The following is a 22,967-nucleotide window of genomic DNA, read 5'->3' as shown; positions in this document are numbered from 1 at the left end:
ACAGAGAAACATATATCTCTCAATAAAATCCATTTAAAAAAAAAAAAGAACTAGTGGCTGGCTGCTCAGCTTCTCTGATCTTTCAGTATCTACCCCTATGTCTGACTTGGGTTTTTATTATTGAGACCAATCAGAATTTGCACAACATCTATGACTGAAATTGCAGGAGGGCTTGGATGGGCACTCAGCATGAGAACTGAAGATCTGAGCTTCCGTCACCAAGCTTGTGCAGCAAATGCTTAACCCACTGAGCCATCTCCCTGGCCCTCCTTTTACATCTCAGTGACTTCTGGATAATATTATATCTGACAAACAAAGTCTAATACTAGTTTGAGCAAGTGTGCTTGTGTACTAATATGCCTATAGTTATGGCAATTGATAAAATTTCACCACCCACAAACAGAAACACCAAAAGTCATGCAGGAGAGCACCCCTACACTTATTCCTGGCTGAGCTACCAAACAACCCCAGAGTCCTTTCTTCTTTCTCCATCTGGCAGCCCAGGCTGCTGTCACAAACAACACAGCTGACCTACGATTGATCTGTGGGCCAGAGAAAGCTGTCACAGATGCGTCATTAAAAGAAAGCTGGGTATAAACTGTTCTTCTTCAGTCCTGCTAAAGCTGTATTCAGAACCCGAGTTTTAGCCGTACCCAGCACACGATGGAACGCTGACAGGACACACCTGGACAACACTCCTCCCTCCTCATCACAGCCCTTCCACTTCCTTAACAACCAATGCAATTATCTTTACTACGGGGTCTTTGGCTCTGGGGCCTCAGATGGAACTCAGGACCTTACTTGTAAGTAAGTGCTCTAGCACTGAGCTACATCCTGGGCCTGGTTACTGTATCTTGCATGAATGAAAATACATAATGCACACAAACTAACAAAGCAGATAATATGAAGCCCTAAATAACTTGCTGAAATACCCCACGGTTCTGCACACTAACCGCCACTTAGAGCAGTGCCCAGGACACAAGCCAAGGAAAAAGGCCAATATGAATACGGCGAAAGATTAAACTGAAGAATAGTTGTGCATTTAAACCAGTAGCTCTGACCTGATCAAAGCCAAATATGAGATTCATGAGTCAAAGAAACCTCCCTAACAGCTCGCGGGCCACAGTGGACTTAAGACACATGGCATTCTGTGGACATGATTTATCCCACAGAAGGGACAGTCATGAAGCACTAGAGAGATGATTTTTGGGCCCAATCAGACCATGCTTAGCAAAGAGCCCCAACGGTAAATAGAAATACAGTGTAGTTCCCCAGTATTTCAGACAGAGAAATGATGGTGTCAGAGGTCCTGTGGTCAGGAAGATTGACTCAGTCCTAGAGACAGACATGGAAAGGCGAACCCTCAAGCTTCTGTGCTGTGGTAGGAGAAGCGGCCCTTTTTTCTCCACACGGGTGAAAGAGCTATGAACAATGCGACAGCTATGGACTCATCAGCTTAAATCAATGCTAATATCAAATTTCATCTGAGAAGGAAAATGTAATTCCCCGAAAATATACTTTGTGCTTCCTTTCAAATTATCCTAAATTAGTTGCTACAGTCTAAGAATAATGGCATAAAATGAACAATGCATTTATTAAGCACTTGCTGAAATCTGTGACAGAACAAATGATATTTCTAAGAATTCTTAAACTAATAGAGCATTTCAGCTCTCATTAATAATTATCTGAAACAGTCCTGGCTGAAGCAACTCATTCAGTGGGTAAACCCTACCGGCACAATGACTTCGAACCTTGGTTTTTAGACAAGGAAGTCAGTTTGAAACAGTACAACGCCAGCAATCCAAACAGCTGTGAACATCACACAAGTACACAGAATGCTCTTACGGTGGCGATCGGTCCATCAACGTGGTAATCCAGGCTGAAGACATCCCACCCGGTGTCACCTGGAGAGACCTAACAGTAATAAAACAAAACAACAAGTGACTGAAAGGCTTGTTCCTACTGCTGAAGAGCCTGTTAACTGTTCTAAGAAAAGGCGGTAAAGTAAAGGACAACAGAGATCTGCCTCCTCCTCAGTACCAGCGCCCACAGTGGTCACATGTGCTCTGCGGCACCTCTGCAGACGACACCACACTGCCTCCTATCAAGCTCCAAACCCCCAAAGCCTGCATTTCAAGAAAAGCATAGGTTCTAGCAATGACGCAGTCAGTCAGTGAGGACTCTCATTCACAACCTCACCTCCACGCACAGCCCTTCTGCCACCACCTCCAGACACCAGTGGTCTGAGGGCGGACGTGGCCCCTGCCTGCTGACCATGCGTATCACCTCCAATTTACCATTAAGTGTGGTTCACTTCACTAAGCAGCCATGATGTCCCCATGCTCTATGGAACCTGTTTCATGCACAGCATCCAACTTGGGAGCTGTCCCCTTAGAAGGATGATGTAACTTAAGGAGAAGAACTAGCCACCTCTAACACAGGGTAGAGCACACCCAGGATGCTTAGTTTCCAGGGACAACAAGACTTGTGCTTGACACAACAGGAAGATACTGGAGAGGACACTGGACTCAAGTGCCCCATACATGCCCCTGGCACCCTCACAAGCCCCCAGCATCTTCACCTGCCCCCGGCACCCTCGCATGCCCATGACACCCTCACAAGCCCCTGGCACCCTCACCTGCCCACGACACCCTCACAAGCCCATGACACCCTCACAAGCCCCTGGCACCCTCGCATGCCCACGACACCCTCACAAGCCCATGACACCCTCACAAGCCCCCGGCACCCTCACAAGCCCCCGGCAGACTCACATACCTCCAGCAGCCTCACATCCAGCCTCCTAAGGATCTCTGGGCTGTCAAACTGAGCATTGGTGGCTCTAACAGCAGTTTCAAGAATCCCCGTCAAGTTATGTTGATATAAAGTCGTTGCTGGGCGAACAAGTTCTGGTCTTAAGAAACGTGTTCAAAATTAAAGTTATTGTTACTTGAATTTTTAAAACTTATGAATTAAAAAAGTAAAAGTTCAAAAACTGAGAAGACAAAAATGGGATGGGTAAATGTAGCTATAAACGCATTACGGTGCCTCCAGCAACCACCCTGTGGTCTCAGGCAGGTTTCTTAGAAGCCTTTTAAAGAGTATAGCTCCAAAACCCTGTGTTGCTCACTGGACAACCAAGCAAGCTGCTCTGAGCACACACACCACGATCTGGAATGCTTCACTGTCTTCTAAGGCTTCTTTTTCCCACCTCTGTGCTTAATAGCTATTAACATACCTTTAACAAACTCTCTATATCTGGTTCATCAAAAAAAAAAAAAACCTTCATGACAGCAATTGCGTATAGGGTTGTAGAAAGCACAGTTCTTCAAAATATTGAAAAACATTAATTTTCATTCAGCTTAGGCTGAAAGTACTTGCAATGCTATACATTTTGATGAAATTTTCAAATTATGACTGGCTTAAGGGTAGGATTAATATAACTTCCTATGAAGACCCAATGTCTACACAAGTACAGATATCACATTTCCAAAGGGCCCAGGGGAGCCACACCATCACACTTCAGTGCTAAGGGCTGTGTTTACAAACATGAGGCGCCCACTCTTCTGATTAAGAGATGGCGATCATCTCAGGGGTGCCTATGCAGTGCTAGGCAGAGACAAGGGGAAAGCGGGAGAGAGTGGGGGTTCTCCCCTTACACTTAAATCACACATCTGAGAAGACAGCACTGCCAGAGGAAGCTCCAGGAGGGGCAGAGAGGGCCTTGGGAAGAGGGCATCTGCAATGCTCTCCAGATGGCTAACTCTGTGCTGCCCTGCGAGGATGCCTGTGCACCATGCACATCCACACTCCGTGCTGCCGCACACATGTGCACCATGCACATCCACACTCCATGCTGCCCGCACACATGTGCACCATGCACACCCACACTCCGTGCTGCCCGCACACATGTGCACCATGCACACCCACACTCCGTGCTGCCCGCACACATGTGCACCATGAACACCCACACTCCGTGCTGCCCGCACACATGTGCACCATGCACACTCACACTCCGTGCTGCCCGCACACATGTGCACCATGAACACCCACACTCCGTGCTGCCCGCACACATGTGCACCATGCACACCCACACTCCGTGCTGCCCGCACACATGTGCACCATGAACACCCACACTCCGTTCTGCCTTCACACATGTGCACCATGCACACTCACACTCCATGCTGCCTGCACACATGTGCACCATGCACACCCACACTCCGTGCTGCCCGCACACATGTGCACCATGCACACCCACACTCCGTTCTGCCCGCACACATGTGCACCATGCACACCCACACTCTGTGCTGCCCGCACACATGTGCACCATGCACACCCACACTCCATGCTGCCTGCACACATGTGCACCATGCACACCCACACTCCGTGCTGCCCTCACACACATCCACCATGCACACTCACACTCCGTGCTGCCCGCACACATGTGCACCATGCACACCCACACTCTGTCCTGCCCGCACACATGTGCACCATGCACACCCACACTCTGTGCTGCCCGCACACATGTGCACCATGCACACTCACACTCCGTGCTGCCCTCACACATGTGCACCATGCACACCCACACTCTGTCCTGCCCGCACACATGTGCACCACTACATGCACCCAGAGGACATCTTCCCTCTGAGAGCTCCTCGTCACACGCTCTAACTCTCCAGGAAGCTGCCTCACTTCTGCTGTGGAAATGCTCTGCTCTGACTGGGACTGCCAAGCATCCACACCAGGGACCAGCGCTAACTCAGGCGTTCCAGGTGAACATCACCACACAAACTGTCAGGTTGATGAGACGGGACAGCTGGGGACCAGACCTCCACAGAAGTCAGATAAATCTAACTTCGAGGTCACAGGGCCAAAACATCAGCTTCACTAGCACAAGCAAGGTGAACCGGTAACTTGTTCCCTTTTCCTCCTAAGAGGGAAGTTTAATTGTGTATCCTAAAGGGAACACTGGTTCACGGCAAGTGACAACACCCCGCAAATGCCTCAGTGAAAACACTGCCCTGCTGTGACCACATGTGGCCCATTCATCAACAGCCCTGTCTGGAGCCCTGAGCTGCATCAGGTACGAATGCTCTGCAACAGGAAGAAGACAGCAGGGAGCACAGTGAGACGGGCAATGCTTTGTCAAGCTGCATAAAACACATCAACTAAAAGTAATTTAAAATATGTAATTATCAAATTAGCTTCAAACTGAAGCCACAGTTAACTGTGACTACTGCCCAGCTCCACCCACTCAGGAAGCTACTATACATTCACGGTGCTCAGGGGGACATGGGGCGTGCCCATGAACTCAGCAAGACACACATCTGACGGTCTGCTGGCAACCAAAGAAGAAAGTAGGATTTAACTCACGAAAATAGTATCTATGTAGTTTGTTTTAAACAGAGTTTCTAAGAATTCAACTAATTTCCTCCTGAAGCCACTTATTCTTTTAAAGAAAAATCATCAGGTGTTTATCATGGTAAAGATACTGCATCCTTCAAAGATGGAGTTTCTTACTTTAGCAAATCCATTAGGTGCCTTATGAAGTCTCCTTGGCCGAGAAGCAGGTACCGCCGCATGGCCTGCATGTGCTCCAGCAAGCTGTACTTCTTATTGAGGACATCCAGTAGATATTTGCTGGTTTCAAAATAAGCAGCATCAATTTTCCCTTGAAATGCGTTTTCTAAGTCTGTGACTAAATCTGCAGCTGTGGAGAACAAAAGGGAGAGGTACACACCCATGTGTAACAAAGGGAGAGGTACACACCCATGTGTAACAAAGGGAGAGGTACACACCCATGTGTAACAAAGGGAGAGGTACACACCCATGTGTAACAAAGGGAGAGGTACACACCCATGTGTAACAAAGGGAGAGGTACACACCCATGTGTAACAAAGGGAGAGGTACACACCCATGTGTAACAAAGGGAGAGGTACACACCCATGTGTAACAAAGGGAGAGGTACACACCCATGTGTAACAAAGGGAGAGGTACACACCCATGTGTAACAAAGGGAGAGGTACACACCCATGTGTAACAAAGGGAGAGGTACACACCCATGTGTAACAAAGGGAGAGGTACACACCCATGTAACATGCATCTTAACAAGGAACATAGTGCATACATGGACCCAGAGCCAGCCCATCTGTGTAGACCCCAGCCAGCCAGTCAGTGAAGGCAAAGTAGTCCTGAGACTGAAAGGCCAGCGTGCCCCTCACCAAGAGCAGATGCTGGCACCTGGCTTCACTGCCTGTAAGCCCAAGGACCACAGTGCAGGCTGTAACTAAAGTCAGTCTCACTAACTCCTTTCACAGCCACATCCGAGCATCAGAATCCCAATAGGACTAGGAGACTCCAGGAGACCACCTACACCTCTTGTATGTTCTAACATGATGGAAAGATCTTACTCCAGCACTACAAATGGTCTTCCGACTCCTCTTCCATCTCTTAATCACAGGTATCTTCCCCCAAGTCGGCTCTGATCCCCTCTTTCTCCCAGGACTACACCAGAAGATAAATGGAAGTCTGCACATAAGCCACTTGCATGAGATGCTGTGGCTCTCAGGAACTGCACAGGCTGCCTCCTAACCTTAGAAGCCCTCAGAATGGCCTTGCCCTTAGTCGTCATGGAGAGACAGGTGCTCCCGAAATCTCTAAATTCTGCCCCAGCCTTTCGCTGGAGTTTTCATGCACCACTGCCAACACAGCATCTTATGCAAAGTAACAGAACCAAGATGGCAAGAGTACTGGGAGGCTGGAAATACCCTGAAAGGGGAACATGGAGGCTGAGTCAGGCAGCAAGGAGAAAAAACGAAGAGGGAAGAGGAGCAGATTTCTACCAGCTGACAGGGGAACCTATACAATGAAACCAACCTCTAAAGAAGCTGAGTCATGAGGCTAACACTGCCTTCCTGTTGGCTGTATTTATTCACTATTTTTTTATTATGAAGGAGAATAAAGCAATGCAAATTACTAAGGAGGAAATGGTCAACACTACTCCAATGCTAACTCCATATTTTAAAAAACTGAACACCCACAAAGCAATAGATTATTTCCCGGATGTACATATATGCTGTGTATAATCCAGGTAACCTATGGATGCTACGGAGTAAAGAGTTTTGAGCAACATGTCACCACCACCGGTGTCGCTACCACTGTCCCACAGCATCACAGCTACATCCCCATCCCTCCCAGCACCTGCACCTAGAGCCATACATACCATCACCAGGGGACTCTGCAGGCTTAGTCACGGCTATCATTTTTGTAGTTGGTGTCTGATCGTGACAAACTTGGTGCAAGAAATTTATTGACTTTCCTATCAAAAGGACCTAAAAAGGAAAATAAGCTGATTACCTTTATACAAAAGTTAGTGATCAAACATTCAAATATTCATAAATTACATATTATTAGCTATTGATTTAAAAACACAAGACATGAGCACTGGATCTTTATCAAGTGAGTTCTTGGTGCTCAAGAAAACACATGGATAAACGTATATCAGCACAATCCATTAGCAAGACACAAGAAAACTGCTCTAACTGGAACTTAGTTTGCCGTCACGTAGTTCATGTATTCTGAGTAATGACAACAGACAATGGTAAAGTGTCTTCCAGCCCAGCCCTACCTTTCTGGATTGGTCCATCGTCATGAAGGAAGGGATCATAGACTTTCTCAGTGTGTACTTGTCATGCCACAGACGGTCAGTTTTAACGGTTGGATCTGATGCCACGAAAAACTAAGAGTAAAGGAACACGGGGCATTAGAAATATTTGTGAAAAAGATTAGCTACTAGTAACAAAAAAATATTATAATTTATTCTAAAGTAAGTTACTCAGACACCAGGAGTCCACTCATTTATACAACAAACTTGTTTGGCAAAACATTCTGGACAGAAAGCTCTTGTAAGTTGATTATCTTCCCAGACACGTATAACCAAATTATAACAAAAACAAGCTGGGCCTTTCTGTGGAGACTTAGGAGCAAGTCTCAGCATGAGTACGAATGAAGCTTTTCCCAGAGCTCCAGGATCTGTGTCCTGAGGACTTCTGCCTGTTGTGGAGTTCTGAACGTGGCCTCAACACAGAATTCAAGAGCATTCTTAGCACTCATGTCCAGTTGCCCTTGGTTTAAGAGCTCCTGACCTCCTCCATTCAGAGCGCCACACGCAGGCGGGGTCAGCACTGCCTGAGCATGTGCGCAGCACACAAACTGCCACCTGCTGCAGTGCTCACAGCACACAGGAGCTCCTACGCAAAGGCTAACTACAACCAACTAGCCAAGGGCACTAGAGGAAGAGACTTTCTCACGTTACTCTCATCTACCTCATCCAAGTCCCAGGTCATCTTCCCCTTCCTATACCCACATTGCAGGAAAGACTTTCTGTAGCAGAAGATCCAGCTGTCACTCCTCCAATTTATCTACACTATAAAGATGCCACCTCCACTTCAGCCACAGGGTTTAGTACCACTGCTCTGATCCCTGCTACCTAGCTTTCTGGAAGCAGAACTGATGAGTGCGGGATGTTCAGTTTGTACATATGATGCCACACACCCTCAAAGCCCATGCAGCTGGCACCCCCACCAGCAGGGTACCCTGCATGCTATACCCTAGCTAAATAAAGTTTAGCATACTGCCATACTGCCAATTCCCTTTGGTGTTTTCCTCCTGTGAACTGCCTTTCCTGTCTTTAGCCTACCCTTCTATTTCGATTTTTATTAGTACACAGATTCTTCAGGCATTATACATTTAAAATTGGGAATCACTGCAAGTTACAAATTCAGCTTTCCAAAGCTGAACATTTCCCAGTGTTTGCAGTATGTTCCATGCTTTTTGTTTGTCCTATTCTGTTTGTTGTTGTTACAGCTTTGGGCTTCCCGACTCTCATACGATCTTCCCATTTTCAGATTACAGAAATATATGTTTACCATTATATTTTTACTGCTTTGCTATTTCTATCATTAGTTATTCTAAATAAAATATTATCTTGTATTAGTAAAATTTTTCCTTTATTTTATTTATTTATTTACTTACTTACGCCCATTGGTGTTTTACCATGGGATGTTTCGGGTCCCCAGAAACTGGAGTTACAGACAGTTGTTAGCTGCCATGTGGGTGTCACAAGTTGAACCCAGGTCTGGAAGAGCAGTCAGTGCTCTTAACAGCTGAGCCATCTCTCCAGCCCGGTAAAATCTTTTTTTATAGAAGTTTATTATATTTCTAACATGTTATTAAAATACCATAGACTGGGGTGGTGGTGCATGTCTTTAATGCTAGCAGCTCGGAGGCATGTTTCTACAAGTATTGAGGCCAGCCTGGTCTACATAGTAAGATCCTGCCTCAAAAATAGATAAACAACCAATATAACTCAAAAACTTGAAACTATTAGATTCATTAGTTCTAACACTGGTTTTTCTTGGGCTTTCCATTTAGACAATCACACAATTGATGATTAAAGCCAGCTTTGTTGGAAAAAATTTCTAAAACCAAGTGAATATGTCAATAATCTATAATGATCATGCAATCATTAAAAATGAAGTCAATTACTAATTGTCACAGATCTCCAAGGACTTGAGGAAAACCACTAATCTTTCCAGGAAAAACAAAATGCAAATGTGCATTTACAAATACAGGTCAGACTAATAGCTAGCCAGGATTTCAAAGAACATTTTAAGAATTTGGCAAATAATTTAAAGGAAAAGACACTCATTGTCTATTTCTAAGAAAACATTATGTATGACATAATACACAGTCCAGTTGGAACCGAGTAAACACAAATATCGCCCCTCATGATCAGATTACTAACAAAATCCCAACTCTCTGCTGGACGCATTTATAACTATCAGAACTTTTAAATTGCACATATAATTTGTAAATCAGAAAAACTTTAATAATTGATACCAGTTAAACATTCTGTTGTTTTTAAAGATAGCATTATTCTCCCAGAGCAATTAACAGTTTTTCTTCTGTAGAAATCCGCTGCCAAGCTGTGTAACTGTCAGTGATGAGGAGGTCCCCACTTGACTCTGTAGGCCAAGCTTACGAAGAAAGAGCCATTTGCTCCCAACTAACGAATCTACCTTACACCCTTTTACTGTATGTTACCTTTGCAACTGAAAATACACAGCCAAGGCACTCTGATGAGGTTACGGTGCAACACATACTGAAATTAACCCCGAGAGAAGCAAAAAAAGTTACAGGCCACCGTGAGCATCTCTCCTGTTACCATAGCTGTGCTGTGACTGCCCTTTGGCTTGTCATTCAATAGATTAGATTAACTGCATATAAATTATATTTCTCTGTTATTCACTTAAACACAGAGCTAGTTTTTATAGACAGCACACCAATCTATCCTGATAGCTGGAGTGCAGCTGGGTTTCTATCAGCATGAACAATAAGAAATTTTAATTTAAACCATAAAAAACTCCCAGGCAATTCAGTCATCTTTGGAAGTCATGCACACATTGCTTCATCTAGTGCACGGGAGCGTGCAGTCACTCTAGGAGCAGCTAGTGGTGAGCACAAAGGCTGCACTCCTCTTTAGAATATAATCAACTCTGTGAGACGTATATGGTGGCAGAGGAAAGAACCAAGGTCAGAATATAATTGCAATAAGCCTTCATTATATTGATGTATTTTCCCCTCAAGGTCCTTTAATTTCTCCCATTATGTCAAACACAGAAAGAATCCAGTGGGGAAAAGTCATTGTACCTTGATTTCTCATTAACTGCTAGACAAATGTACACTCCCCACCCCAAAAACAGGAGCAAAGGGGACATTTTCTTAGCATGCGACTTAGTTCCTAGGAGTCCTATACATCAGCACAGACCACAGCAGCTCCCACACCAACATGCCTGCTATGGCAGCCAGGACTCCAAGTTAGTACTTAAGAGCTCACAGCACTTTCAACAGGGCACAATTCAGTCAGCTTCCCTGTGTCACAAAGGTCATGGACCAGGCAAACTTCAATTCTAGTATTTCAAAGGGCACCAGACTGGTCCTGGTCTGAACTTTATTCCTAAATATTTAATGTGTGAGATGATATTTTGTTTATACTTTAACAAATAAAGCTTGCCTGAGATCAGAGTGTGGAGCGAGCCCTACTATGGCCACAGAGGTCAGAGAGTGGTGGCACACACCTTTAATCCCAGCACTCAGGAGATAGAGGCAAAGGGATCTCTGTGAGTTCAAGGTCACCCTAGGCTAAGTAAGATTGAATCTGTCTAAAAGAGAAACAGAGCCAAGGAATGGTGGCTTACAGCTTTAATCCCAGCACTAGGGAGCTGGAGACAGGAGTGATACGGCTGGGTGGAGAGAGGAATATAAGGCAGGAGGGACAGAAGCTCAGGATTCAGTGTGAGGACTTATAGAGACAGGACATTCCATTTGGTCTGAGGATTTCGTAGATGTAAGAACTAGTAACTGGCTGCTCTGCTTCTCTGATCCTTCAGCGTTCCCTCCCTAATATCTGACTCCTAGCTTTATTATTAACACCAATTAGAAATCATGTTTGATGCTAGTGTAGCTGTTTTGCCTCCTGTTTGCAGCATTTACTGAGTATAGAGAAACTCACGGGGTCTTTGTCACTGACTGACGGGGCCGCTAGTTTGAGAATCTTAGTATCAGACACAGGTATACCCCCCTTCCCAATGCATGCTGGGCTTTTCTGTATGTTAAGATCATGTCATCTGGAATGAGGAAAGTTTCTTTCTTTCTTTTCTACTCAACCGGATTCCTCTTCACTCCTGTCTTGCTAGCGTGCAGCACAATGCCGAGCAGGAGTCATGATGGCGGATACCTTGTCTTGATCTTCATCCAGTGAGAAGGCAAATGGCCTCTTTCCACCCAGGCATTAGCTGTTATTGCTCCAGAAAAAAGTTCCTGTCTGATCATGGTTCAGTATTTTATCACCAAATTGTGCTGGATGTTAGCAGATGATTCTCTAGCATCAACAGAGCAGACTGCTCCCACATTCTAACCATGGCTGTTACCCTGGTGGACTATGGCTCACACCTCTCTATTATGGGGATAACCCCCTTGCTATAAGACAGAATTTAAACATGCTCCTGGATTCTGTGTCCTGGTACTGAGTGGAAGTTTTCCACATCTATAGTCTAAGGGATGTGGTCAAGTATTTGTCTTGTGTGGTGCTACAGTGGCCTCGTAAAACAGACTCCATGTTCCTTCCTATTGTACTTCCTGATGTGCAAGAAGGCCTGGTGGTGAATCTGTACCGGACTCACCAAACAAGCATCACAGCATGGCCTTTCCCCAGGGATTCTCTCCATCGCTGACAGATCCACAGGCCTGCTGGAGGTCTGAGCACATTCCTGTTTCTCTGGAAATCCATCTGGGCAATTCTACATTCTGGGAACACTCTCAGGTTTTACTTAAGTTTTTCCTTTCTCCATTTCTGAACGAGACTTTCACTGGCTGCAGAACTCCCAGTGATGGTTACTCCATGCTCCCGCCACCTCCTGGCCTTCTCACGGAAAGGCAGCTGCTGAACTCAATAGCAAGCGGTGGAAGACGGTGCCCCTGTCTCTGGCTCTTGGCAGATCTGTTCTAACATGCCTCACTGCTCTCTGTGGACCTCTCGATAGTCGACTAAACACGGATAATAAGTGATTTTGCTCATCAGCTCCATGCCACAGGCTCAAGCTGTCTTTCCCTCCCTTCCTTGTTCTCCCTGTCTGTCACGCTGGGGCGGCCTCATCTCACTTCCAGGAGTGGGTGTGTCTCTTCTCTGCTCAAGTCTGAGGTAGAGCAGTGGGACCATTTGCTGCTGTGGAGACAGCACATTGAAGAAAGGGAGGTCTCTGTCAGTCACGGTTCAGAGATGAGGTCTGCAGTGGCGGGCAACGTGCAGAGCAAAGGATACCACCCTCCCTGGCTTTCTCTCTTCCCCTCTTGTTGAGTCTGGGCCCCCAGCCCACTCTGAGGTGCTGCTGCTCACACATCCTACAGACTAGTCCTCACTGGGCTCCTCTTCTCAGACACACTGGGTGGCTGCTCACCAGGCAGCCAGGGGTTTCAGCTCACAGGTTCTAGTTGGCTCCTTTATCAGTTCTCTTTGCTAAAGAAGCACTTCCTCTGCATAGTCCACACACCACACAAGATCCGTGACTGCCCAGTTCACACACAGATAGTCCACACACCACACGAGATCCGTGACTGCCCAGTTCACAGATAGTCTATACACCACACGAGATCCGTGACTGCCCAGTTCACACAGATAGTCCACACACCACACGAGATCCGTGACTGCCCAGTTCACACACAGATAGTCTATACACCACACGAGATCCGTGACTGCCCAGTTCACACACAGATAGTCCATACACCACACAAGATCCATGATTGCACAGCTCACACACAGATAGTCCACACACCACACGAGATCCGTGACTGCACAGCTCACACAGATAGTCCATACACCACACGAGATCCGTGACTGCCCAGCTCATACAGATAGTCCATACACCACACAAGATCCATGATTGCACAGCTCACACACAGATAGTCCACACACCACACGAGATCCGTGACTGCACAGCTCACACAGATAGTCCATACACCACACGAGATCCGTGACTGCCCAGCTCATACAGATAGTCCACACACCACACGAGATCCGTGACTGCCCAGTTCACACAGATAGTCCACACACCACACGAGATCCGTGACTGCCCAGTTCACACAGATAGTCTATACACCACACGAGATCCGTGACTGCACAGTTCACACAGATAGTCCATACACCACACGAGATCCATGACTGCACAGCTCACACATGGCCACTCAGTCAGCACTTGAAGAAAGTAACTTCATAACCAAATTATAACTCACTTTGGCCATGCCAAGGAAGAATTAGCCTATGCGGGGACTAAAGAGGCAAAGTCCTCAAATTTTCATTACACAGTAATCAAATGAACAATGTAATTCTCTAAGCTACTGACTTTTAAGGAAAATCTTGCCAGAACTTAAATAAAAACTATTTATAGACTTTGCCAGACAATGAAGGACATCAGGATTCTATATTCAGGGACAGAAGATGGCCAAGTGTCACCCAATATTCCAGACTGAAATGGGCTTGGGTAAATCTTGCCCCCTGCGGCGTGTCTTACTCTAGTCCACAGAATGCCCTGAACAGGCCCCACTTTTACAGATCCCGGTGAGGGGAAGCGAGTGAGGTAGACCCAGCAGCAATGGAGTGGCTTTTAGTCATGGCAAAGCAGACTGCAGGGCAAGCACAGTAACCCTCGCAAAGACCATGCTGCTTCAACCTCAGTCATCACTCACCAAAAGGAGCGAGGTAGATAGAGCACAGCGTCCAAGAGTCACTGAGCAAAGGAACTGGAAGACAAACAACTAGGGATCTTGGCCGTGCAGGTGCCCTGTGTAAATTCAGGGGTTCTGCATTAGCATCGGACTGTAGAGTCTCTGGGGGTGAGGATGGGTGAGAACACTGATGAGATACTGTAATTGGCATGCTGGGTCTCAGATAACCCCGGGGAGGACCCAGGGGTGTCTGCAGAACTCATGGGACTTTTCTAGGAATTTTAAATTAAGTAAAAAGAAAAGCATGAAAAGAATAAAATCTTATCAATGGGACAAGAACTGAGGCTGTTTGTTGAGTGACGAGATGAACCAATTCTACTGTACTCAACAAAGACGCTCGCTCAGTAACTTACAAAACCGAGATCTAGAGAGACGGTTCAGTGGGTGAAGAAAAACAAAGCCTGGGCAGGGCTGCAGAGAGCAGGTACTGCAATCGCAGAGGACAAAAGCTTGATTCTCACCACCCATACTTGGTGGCTCACAACTTCCTACTAACTCCAGCTCCAGAGGAGCCAAAGCCCTTTTCTAGACTCTTTTTCTATCCTTAAACATGTGCAATTTCAAATAAGATAAGGTCCTTTTTTTTCTATACATAGATATTGGAAAAGATAGATAGATAGATAGATAGATAGATATAGTTTCTGTAGTACATTTAGTATACACACACACACACATATATATATAGTTTCCAATTTAGATAGATATGTTTTCCAAAATAGATATATCTATATACCTAGATATATAGAGATATAGCTTCCAATTTTGTGTTTTTATAACATTTCTCTGTGCGTTTCTGCATGTATGTTTCTTGTGCCTTTCTTTGTCTCTTCTTTTGTTTATTCATCTGTTTTGTACTATTCTGACAAATTTGTTTTTACTTTATCATATTTTATTATTTTCTAGATGCCCACTTGTTTTCTAATGACAAAGAATGGGTATGAATTTGGGTAGGGGAAGTAGGGAGGACCTGTGAAGAGTGGAGAGAGGGGGAACCATAATCAGAATATTATATGAAAAAAACGTAGAAAAAATAGCAATACCATTAAAAACAAACCCTGGGTGCAGTGGCATGTAATTGTAAACTGAGTTCTGGAGACAGACAGGCCAGCTCCTGGGGCATGCTGGATGGCCAGCCTGGTCTGCTCAGCAACTTCCAGGTCAGTGAGAGACCCTGTCTCAGAGAGTGAAGAGCAATATGTGAGACTAACTTCTGGCTTACACACATGCAAGCGCGCGCGCGCGCACACACACACACACACACACACACACACACACACACTAAGTCAAAGCCTAAAGTCTTACATTCCCAGCAGCCAGGTGTCCCCAGAAGAAGACCCAAGTACACATCGTACTAAATCACAGGAAGTCAGTGTCTGTACCACACATTTCAGAACTCCAGAAAGAAGGGTGGTGGCATCAGTTAGTGGTAGAGCATTTGTCTAGCAAGCATGTGGCCTGGATTCAACATCTACTTCCCCCGAAAAATACCTCTCCTGCACCCACTTCCATGGCAAACATTGGCATTTTTATGATGAATGCTGTATTTAGCGTGGCATCTGTTTATTTCTTAACATCTTAGTATGTATTACTATATAATACAATTTTTATCAGATGTCTGCTGTTCCACTTCTGAGTGCTACTGACAACACGTTTGAGTGTGATGTCCCTAGTCCTGCTCCCCAGCAACTGCCAATCCTGTTGGCTGCATGGCTCTGCACGTGGCATCACACCATAACTACTGTGCTTTAGAAGGAAAACAAGCACGCATCCATCCGCTTGCTTCATTCAACCCAAGCACAGCTGACCAAACTTATGAAGTGGCCAAGTGAAGAGACGGCTCCCCACAGCTGTGTCACCAGGCCCCAGGGAGACCAGGCCGTGCTCTGGTCAGTCAGCTAGTGAGCCTCAATGTGCACTTCCACCTTGCTGAGCTCCCAGCAGTGATCTTGAGAGAACAGCTTACCACTGACCATGTAACAAGGCACAATGCCAAATGTGAATGGCCTTCAAATGAGGTGCAGGCACAGTCCTGTTCAGAGGAAATGAAACGGTTGAGATAAGTCACATTACTGGAAAAGGCGGTGCTCACGGCCCTTAACCCGAAGTCTTGGTACTTACCTCATGGTAAGTGTCCTCCAACTCCCCATCATATATCCATCGGTAGAGGAAGCTGAGGATAGGGTGAGACACTAGACTCAGAATGTGCTGCACAAGGGACTTCATGTAGGGGTCTCCTGTCTTTGTGTAGGCATGAACAGCAGAGGCCAGCTCACCCCCTTTCCGTCCTAGGGGAATGAGGAAACAATACACAGAAATAAATTTGAATACATGGCATAGACTAATCACTAACACTAAACCGAAGACAGCCAAGTAGCAGAGACAATGTGCATCTGCTTCCCTCCGTTATTAAGAACTCCTTACATTTAGCAGCAGTAGCATGCAAAGAGCAAGGCCCAGGCTTTGCACACACTCAAGCAGGAGTCAGCCAAGGAGTTTCTCAGTTATAAACGTGACCAGCTGCCCAGTCTAGACACTTGAAAGTCCCATTTCACACTGCAGTTTAGTACACACCTAAGTATCCACAAAAAGCAAAGTGTCTAAGGAGCAATAATGACTAGACTTGGGTGTAGCACAAAGGTCGTGCTCCCTGCCAGTGGCAGTGCAACAGGACACTTATAGGCAGTTAGGGCCCAGCAGGACCTCTACAGAAGGCTCCGGTGGCAGGATGGCTTCCAGCAATGCAAGCACAGTTATCAGTGCTGCACTAGAAGCTGAGGGCTCAATGTGGCCCTGAGTCTTACAGACTGCTCCGGGGTGCATGCAAAGGGGCTGATAAGTGGTCACCTAGGACCCAGGAGCAGTTCCTTTAACAACATCTGCCAAAGACCAAACAGGACAGATAAGACAGCTGCAAGGCTGCAGTGACCAACTAGCTACTGAAGAGGTGAAGACGCCAGAGGGAGAGGAATGGCAGCAGGGACCCAGCTGGCAGAGGTGTGGTATGAGGAGGGATGGAGGAGTGGTTTAGTTTTGTCCCACTTCTCTCTGTTTCACAGAATTCCCACAAGTGAGGCAGGCTACCCCGGATAGTCTGTGGAGAACTTGGACTCAGGTGTGTGCAATTTCAGCTCCTGGGCAACTCAGTGCGGGAGAGCAGTAAAGAGCGGAGAGCATGGGAAGGCAGAGAAGGCTGCCAGGTAAAGCGAGCAGGTAGGAGCACAGGCAGGCCCTGGCATGCAGCCTCCGTGCTGCCTCTGGTCCCAGTTTCATCTCGGTGGCACCCTGAGAGGCTCGGGTTAATAAGCAGACAACACTGGTACAAGGTGACTTTCCCCGTGAGCCCATATCTATCATCTGTGCTCACTGAGTGTACCCCCAAGCAGAGCAGAATCACAGGCCCCACCTACAAACAAGTTCTGCACTGAAGTCTAGAAGCACAGAAAAGAGGAACTCAGAGACCTTGGCAGTGGTCTACCAGCGCAGCAAGGGTCTTTAGTCTTATTTTGGGGTCATATGTCCAAACCAGGAGGCGCCGCAGTGTGAGGCTACTTTCCAGTCCCAAATTCACACCCTGGTCATCCTCTAGCTGGAGCTAAAAACAACAGGGAGAGGTTAAAGAGAAGCAGCTGAGAACATCCCATCAGCCCTTAAGCCACACGGTGAAAACAAGCCATAACTATTCTAACGACAAGGTCAAAGGTCCCATTGAAACACTACAGCACTTTTGGACTGCATACAACTAAGACTTCATATGGTAGACAGGACCCTGAAATGAGCAATTAATTGGCTTTAAGATGCAATGAACAAATCTTGCATTATGGAAGTGGTTACTCTTGTATATGTATGAAGTAACAAAATCCCCTCTACAGCATCGATGTTCTAACCCTTGAGAACTTGAAGGATTCCACGGGAAGCACTTACCTGGGAGTGCAGAACAGAGAGGAGCCTGTAGTATTCTTTGAGCTCTTGATGCAAGGCAGCACAAAAGCTCTGTGCGGGAGGGATAAAGAGGTTAAAGCATGGCCATGCACACACAATGCTCTCTCTGAGAGAGGAGACACCTCCCCACAAAGCTCAGCAGAGCAGAAATCCTGGACCTGCAGCATCTATCCTAATAACAAAGCCTTGTGAAGAGAAATGGGGATGGGGCTTTTTCTCATGGAGCTATAGGTGTGGTCAGCTTAGAGGATGGCCCTTTAAGCTTCAGAGCTGGAGTTCCTGAAATGCTCTTTGAAGCATGAGGAACTTCTAGAAGCCCCAGCTTGGACATGGTTTACATTCCCATTCAGTGCCCTGAACACTTCTCTCTGCATCTCCAGCCTGAACACTAAGACCCTCCTGGCATGAACGCAAGGCTATCAACAGAGCACACAGCCCAAAGTCTGCATTGTAAGACAAGCTACCATAAACACACCAGCAAAGGCTAAGATCTATCCTCTTTAAATAAATATGAAGCTCCACGGTTTACCACACACCTTAATGAAATTCACAACCTCATAAACTATGGGTTTATTTTACCAAACAGGAATAAAATGCCCTTTCAGCTATAAAGATGAACAAAAAATGCACATTTTAAACTTCTATAGCTTTAAAGATAAGCAAACCAACTTTGCAGACACAGCAACACTTCTGAAGTCAGACTGGCAAGATGAACTGCCCCAGCCGAGAGAACACAGACCTTGGAGTAAAAGCCTGGGTTCCCAATGAAGGTTGACCCTCCACACCTCCCACCATTGCACACACACACTGTTCTATATAAGGAAATAATCTGCACAGGGGCACAGAAGTCCGTACTAGACTACTAGTCTCCCTAGTGCTCCCAGAGACAGCAATGTGGAATTTGCTCAGGCACATCACCATGCTCTATAAAACTGCCACCCAGCTTCTAAGAGTGCAGAACCACAAGCATATATAAGGGTAAAAAATAAACAGTTTATCAACTGATCAAGAGCCTTCAAGCTGCAGTAATCCATAGAGAATGCAAACCTGCAGACTACACAGCTGAAATTCCAGGTAGTTCTACATCCAAATGTCCATATGCAGTGTCCATGAGCACTGTCATCTACAGCCAGAGAGAGTGTATGCTTAGCTGAGCTGGGCTGCCTGGCCTTGCCAGAGAGAAGCGATGCTGAGAACTGGAAGTGAGATGGGCTCTTCTGAGGCTTCAGAGAGAACATGCACAGTTACTACCCAGGGCAACAGACACAGAGCCACCCAACAGGCGTGCAGATCACCCCAACAAGAGCACTCAACAAATCTAATATGGTCAGCCATAACTTCTTGACTTCACAGCAGGAAATGAGATGGAAAGTCACTTTCCAGGAGTTACATGTAGCTGCCTCCCACTGTCAGAACACGTCAAGATAAACTTTGGTAGTACAACTTCTGCTTCTGCAGAATCAATGAATGAATACCACCCTGCTGATTTTAGAGACTGTCAGGATAATCAATATAACAGGAGAACAAGATTTAAATACTGTAAGATTCTTATGACACTGCAGTGATAAGGTGTCTAAGACACACAGCTGGCAAGCATCAGTACCCAGAATGCACAAAGGCAAAGAAACCCAGGCTGAATCTTAAAGGAGAGAATTGGACATTTCTCAAAGACACAGCCAATAGGCACCTGAAAAAAAAGGGGGGCACCAGGGACATGCAGACCAAAACCTGAGAAAAGCCTGATTCCAGAAGAGCCCCCACTGTCAGGAATGGGGGACCGGGATGGGGGGTGACACTGCATCAGTTATGCAGAGGCCTCTCACATAATTATAAAAAGTACAACTTCCAGATGCCAGCACCACACCATAGGGCTCGTGTCCAAAGGACCCAGGGTCAGCATGCTGAAAGGACCCAGAGTCAGCATGCTGAAAGGACCCGGGGTCAGCATGCTGAAAGGACCCAGAGTCAGCATGCTGAAAGGACACGGGATCAGCATGCTGAAAGGATGCGGGGTCAGCAGGCTAAAAGGATGTGGGGTCAGCATGCTGAAAGGATGCGGGGTCAGCAGGCTAAAAGGATGTGGGGTCAGCAGGCTGAAAGGATATGGAGTCAGCATGCTGAAAGGATGCGGGGTCAGCATGCTGAAAGGATGCGGGATCAGCATGCTGAAAGGATGCGGGGTCAGCATGCTGAAAGGATGTGGGGTCAGCATGCTGAAAGGACGCACGGTCAGCATGCTGAAAGGATGTGGGGTCGGCATGCTGAAAGGACACGGGGTCGGCATGCTGAAAGGACGCACGGTCAGCATGCTGAAAGGATGCGGGATCAGCATGCTGAAAGGATGCGGGGTCAGCAGGCTGAAAGGATGCAGGGTCAGTATGCTGAAAGGACGCGGGGTCAGCATGCTGAAAGGACGCGGGATCAGCATGCTGAAAGGATGTAGAGTCGGCATGCTGAAAGGACGCACGGTCAGCATGCTGAAAGGATGCGGGGTCAGCATGCTGAAAGGACACACGGTCAGCAGGCTGAAAGGATGCAGGGTCAGTATGCTGAAAGGACGCGGGGTCAGCATGCTGAAAGGATGTGGGGTCAGCATGCTGAAAGGATGCGGGGTCAGCATGCTGAAAGGATGCAGGGTCAGCATGCCGAGGGCAGAGCTGTGCTGTGTCCACCACTGCAGCACTATTCACAACAGCCAAAACAGAAATGCAGCTGAATTCCGCTCAATCAGAAGGAAGGAACTGTCATCACAGACAGGACGAAAGGTGAAGTCAGTAAAGGCTCTGGCCCTGGCTAGGCCTGCTTCTAGTGTCAGCCCTCAGGAAGAAGGGCAGTGGTCAGCTGGCCAATTCCCTGGACAGCAGACAGTACCAGAGGACACTGGCAGGCTTGGGACCAGCAGCTAACTATGCATTCCATCTTCACCTTCCTATTACAGAAGGAAACTACGGAGATTGGACAGAACCTGTGCTGAGTGACATTATCTCTGAGGTCTTACTTCAGAGTCATGCTCCTGGCCACCACCCACGCTGCCATTGTTACACTCCTAGCCACTAGCCAAGCTGCCCCTCCCATGCTCTGACCACCAGCCACACTCCAGCTGAGTTCCTGGCCACTAACCACGCTGCCCCCGTTACACTCCTGGCTACGAAATCACGCTGCCCCTGTTACACTCCTGGCTACGAGTCATGCTGCCCCTGTTACACTCCTGGCTACCAGTCACGCTGCCCTTTATACTCCTGGCTACCAGCCACACTGCCCCTGTTACACTCCTGGCTACAATCCACGCTGCCCCTGTTACATTCCTGGCTACAATCCACGCTGCCCCTGTTACACTCCTGGCTACCAGCCACACTGCCCCTGTTACACTCCTGGCTACAATCCACGCTGCCCCTGTTACACTCCTGGCTACCAGCCACGCTGCCCCTGTTACACTCCTGGCTACCAGCCACGCTGCCCCTGTTACACTCCTGGCTACAATCCACGCTGCCCCTGTTACACTCCTGGCTACCAGCCACGCTGCCCCTGTTACACTCCTGGCTACCAGCCACGCTGCCCCCGTTACACTCCTGGCTACAATCCACGCTGCCCCTGTTACACTCCTGGCTACAATCCACGCTGCCCCTGTTACACTCCTGGCTACAATCCACGCTGCCCCTGTTACACTCCTGGCTACAATCCACGCTGCCCCTGTTACACTCCTGGCTACAATCCACGCTGCCCCTGTTACACTCCTGGCTACCAGCCACGCTGCCCCTGTTACACTCCTGGCTACCAGCCACGCTGCCCCCGTTACACTCCTGGCTACAATCCACGCTGCCCCTGTTACACTCCTGGCTACAATCCACACTGCCCCTGTTACACTCCTGGCTACAATCCACGCTGCCCCTGTTACACTCCTGGCTACAATCCACGCTGCCCCTGTTACACTCCTGGCTACCAGCCACGCTGCCCCTGTTACACTCCTGGCTACCAGCCACGCTGCCCCTGTTACACTCCTGGCTACAATCCACGCTGCCCCTGTTACACTCCTGGCTACAATCCACGCTGCCCCTGTTACACTCCTGGCTACAATCCACGCTGCCCCTGTTACACTCCTGGCTACAATCCACGCTGCCCCTGTTACACTCCTGGCTACAATCCACGCTGCCCCTGTTACACTCCTGGCTACAATCCACGCTGCCCCTGTTACACTCCTGGCTACCAGCCACGCTGCCCCTGTTACACTCCTGGCTACCAGCCACGCTGCCCCTGTTACACTCCTGGCTACCAGCCACGCTGCCCCTGTTACACTCCTGGCTACAATCCACGCTGCCCCTGTTACACTCCTGGCTACAATCCACGCTGCCCCTGTTACACTCCTGGCTACAATCCACGCTGCCCCTGTTACACTCCTGGCTACCAGCCATGCTGCCCCTGCCATGCTCCTGGCTACCAGCCACACTCCATCACCTCTCTGTGCTGCCTGTGATCCTCTCCAAACATTTCTGTAGATATCACTGGCAGCAACCACTGCCTAAGAATGCAACCGGGGGAGAAGGGTGGGAGGAGGGGGAGGGAAATGGGAGGCTGGGAGGAGGTGGAAACTTGTTTTTTTTTTTTCTCCTTTTCTCAATAAAAAAAAAAAAAAGTTAAAAAAAAAAAAAAAACGAGACCAAAAGCTCATACACTAAACCTCTGCAAGAGGCTGG

At 47.4% G+C, this 22,967-nt stretch overlaps 1 protein-coding gene across 1 annotated transcript in view; it reads right to left on the bottom strand.

Annotated features, from left to right (window-relative positions):
- Nucleotides 1–22,967, bottom strand: part of Tubgcp3 (tubulin gamma complex associated protein 3) — a 57,957-nt gene that overhangs the window by 16,142 nt on the left and 18,848 nt on the right. The window contains exons 9-16 of the mRNA XM_041674004.1: nt 18,259–18,327; nt 17,797–17,929; nt 16,456–16,622; nt 7,625–7,735; nt 7,220–7,328; nt 5,518–5,707; nt 2,776–2,911; nt 1,846–1,914 (exon numbers count right to left, since the gene is read on the bottom strand). Coding sequence (XP_041529938.1) covers nt 1,846–1,914; nt 2,776–2,911; nt 5,518–5,707; nt 7,220–7,328; nt 7,625–7,735; nt 16,456–16,622; nt 17,797–17,929; nt 18,259–18,327 — 984 coding nt within the window. The remainder of the gene's footprint in view (nt 1–1,845; nt 1,915–2,775; nt 2,912–5,517; nt 5,708–7,219; nt 7,329–7,624; nt 7,736–16,455; nt 16,623–17,796; nt 17,930–18,258; nt 18,328–22,967) is intronic.

The sequence above is a fragment of the Microtus oregoni genome, unplaced genomic scaffold (assembly GCF_018167655.1).
Source record: "Microtus oregoni isolate MIOR12 unplaced genomic scaffold, Mior012 000024F_ref0000369, whole genome shotgun sequence".
Classification (NCBI taxonomy): Eukaryota; Metazoa; Chordata; class Mammalia; order Rodentia; family Cricetidae; genus Microtus; species Microtus oregoni.
The sequence above is the reverse complement of the archived record's forward strand: the minus strand, read 5'-3'. Positions and strand labels throughout refer to the sequence as shown.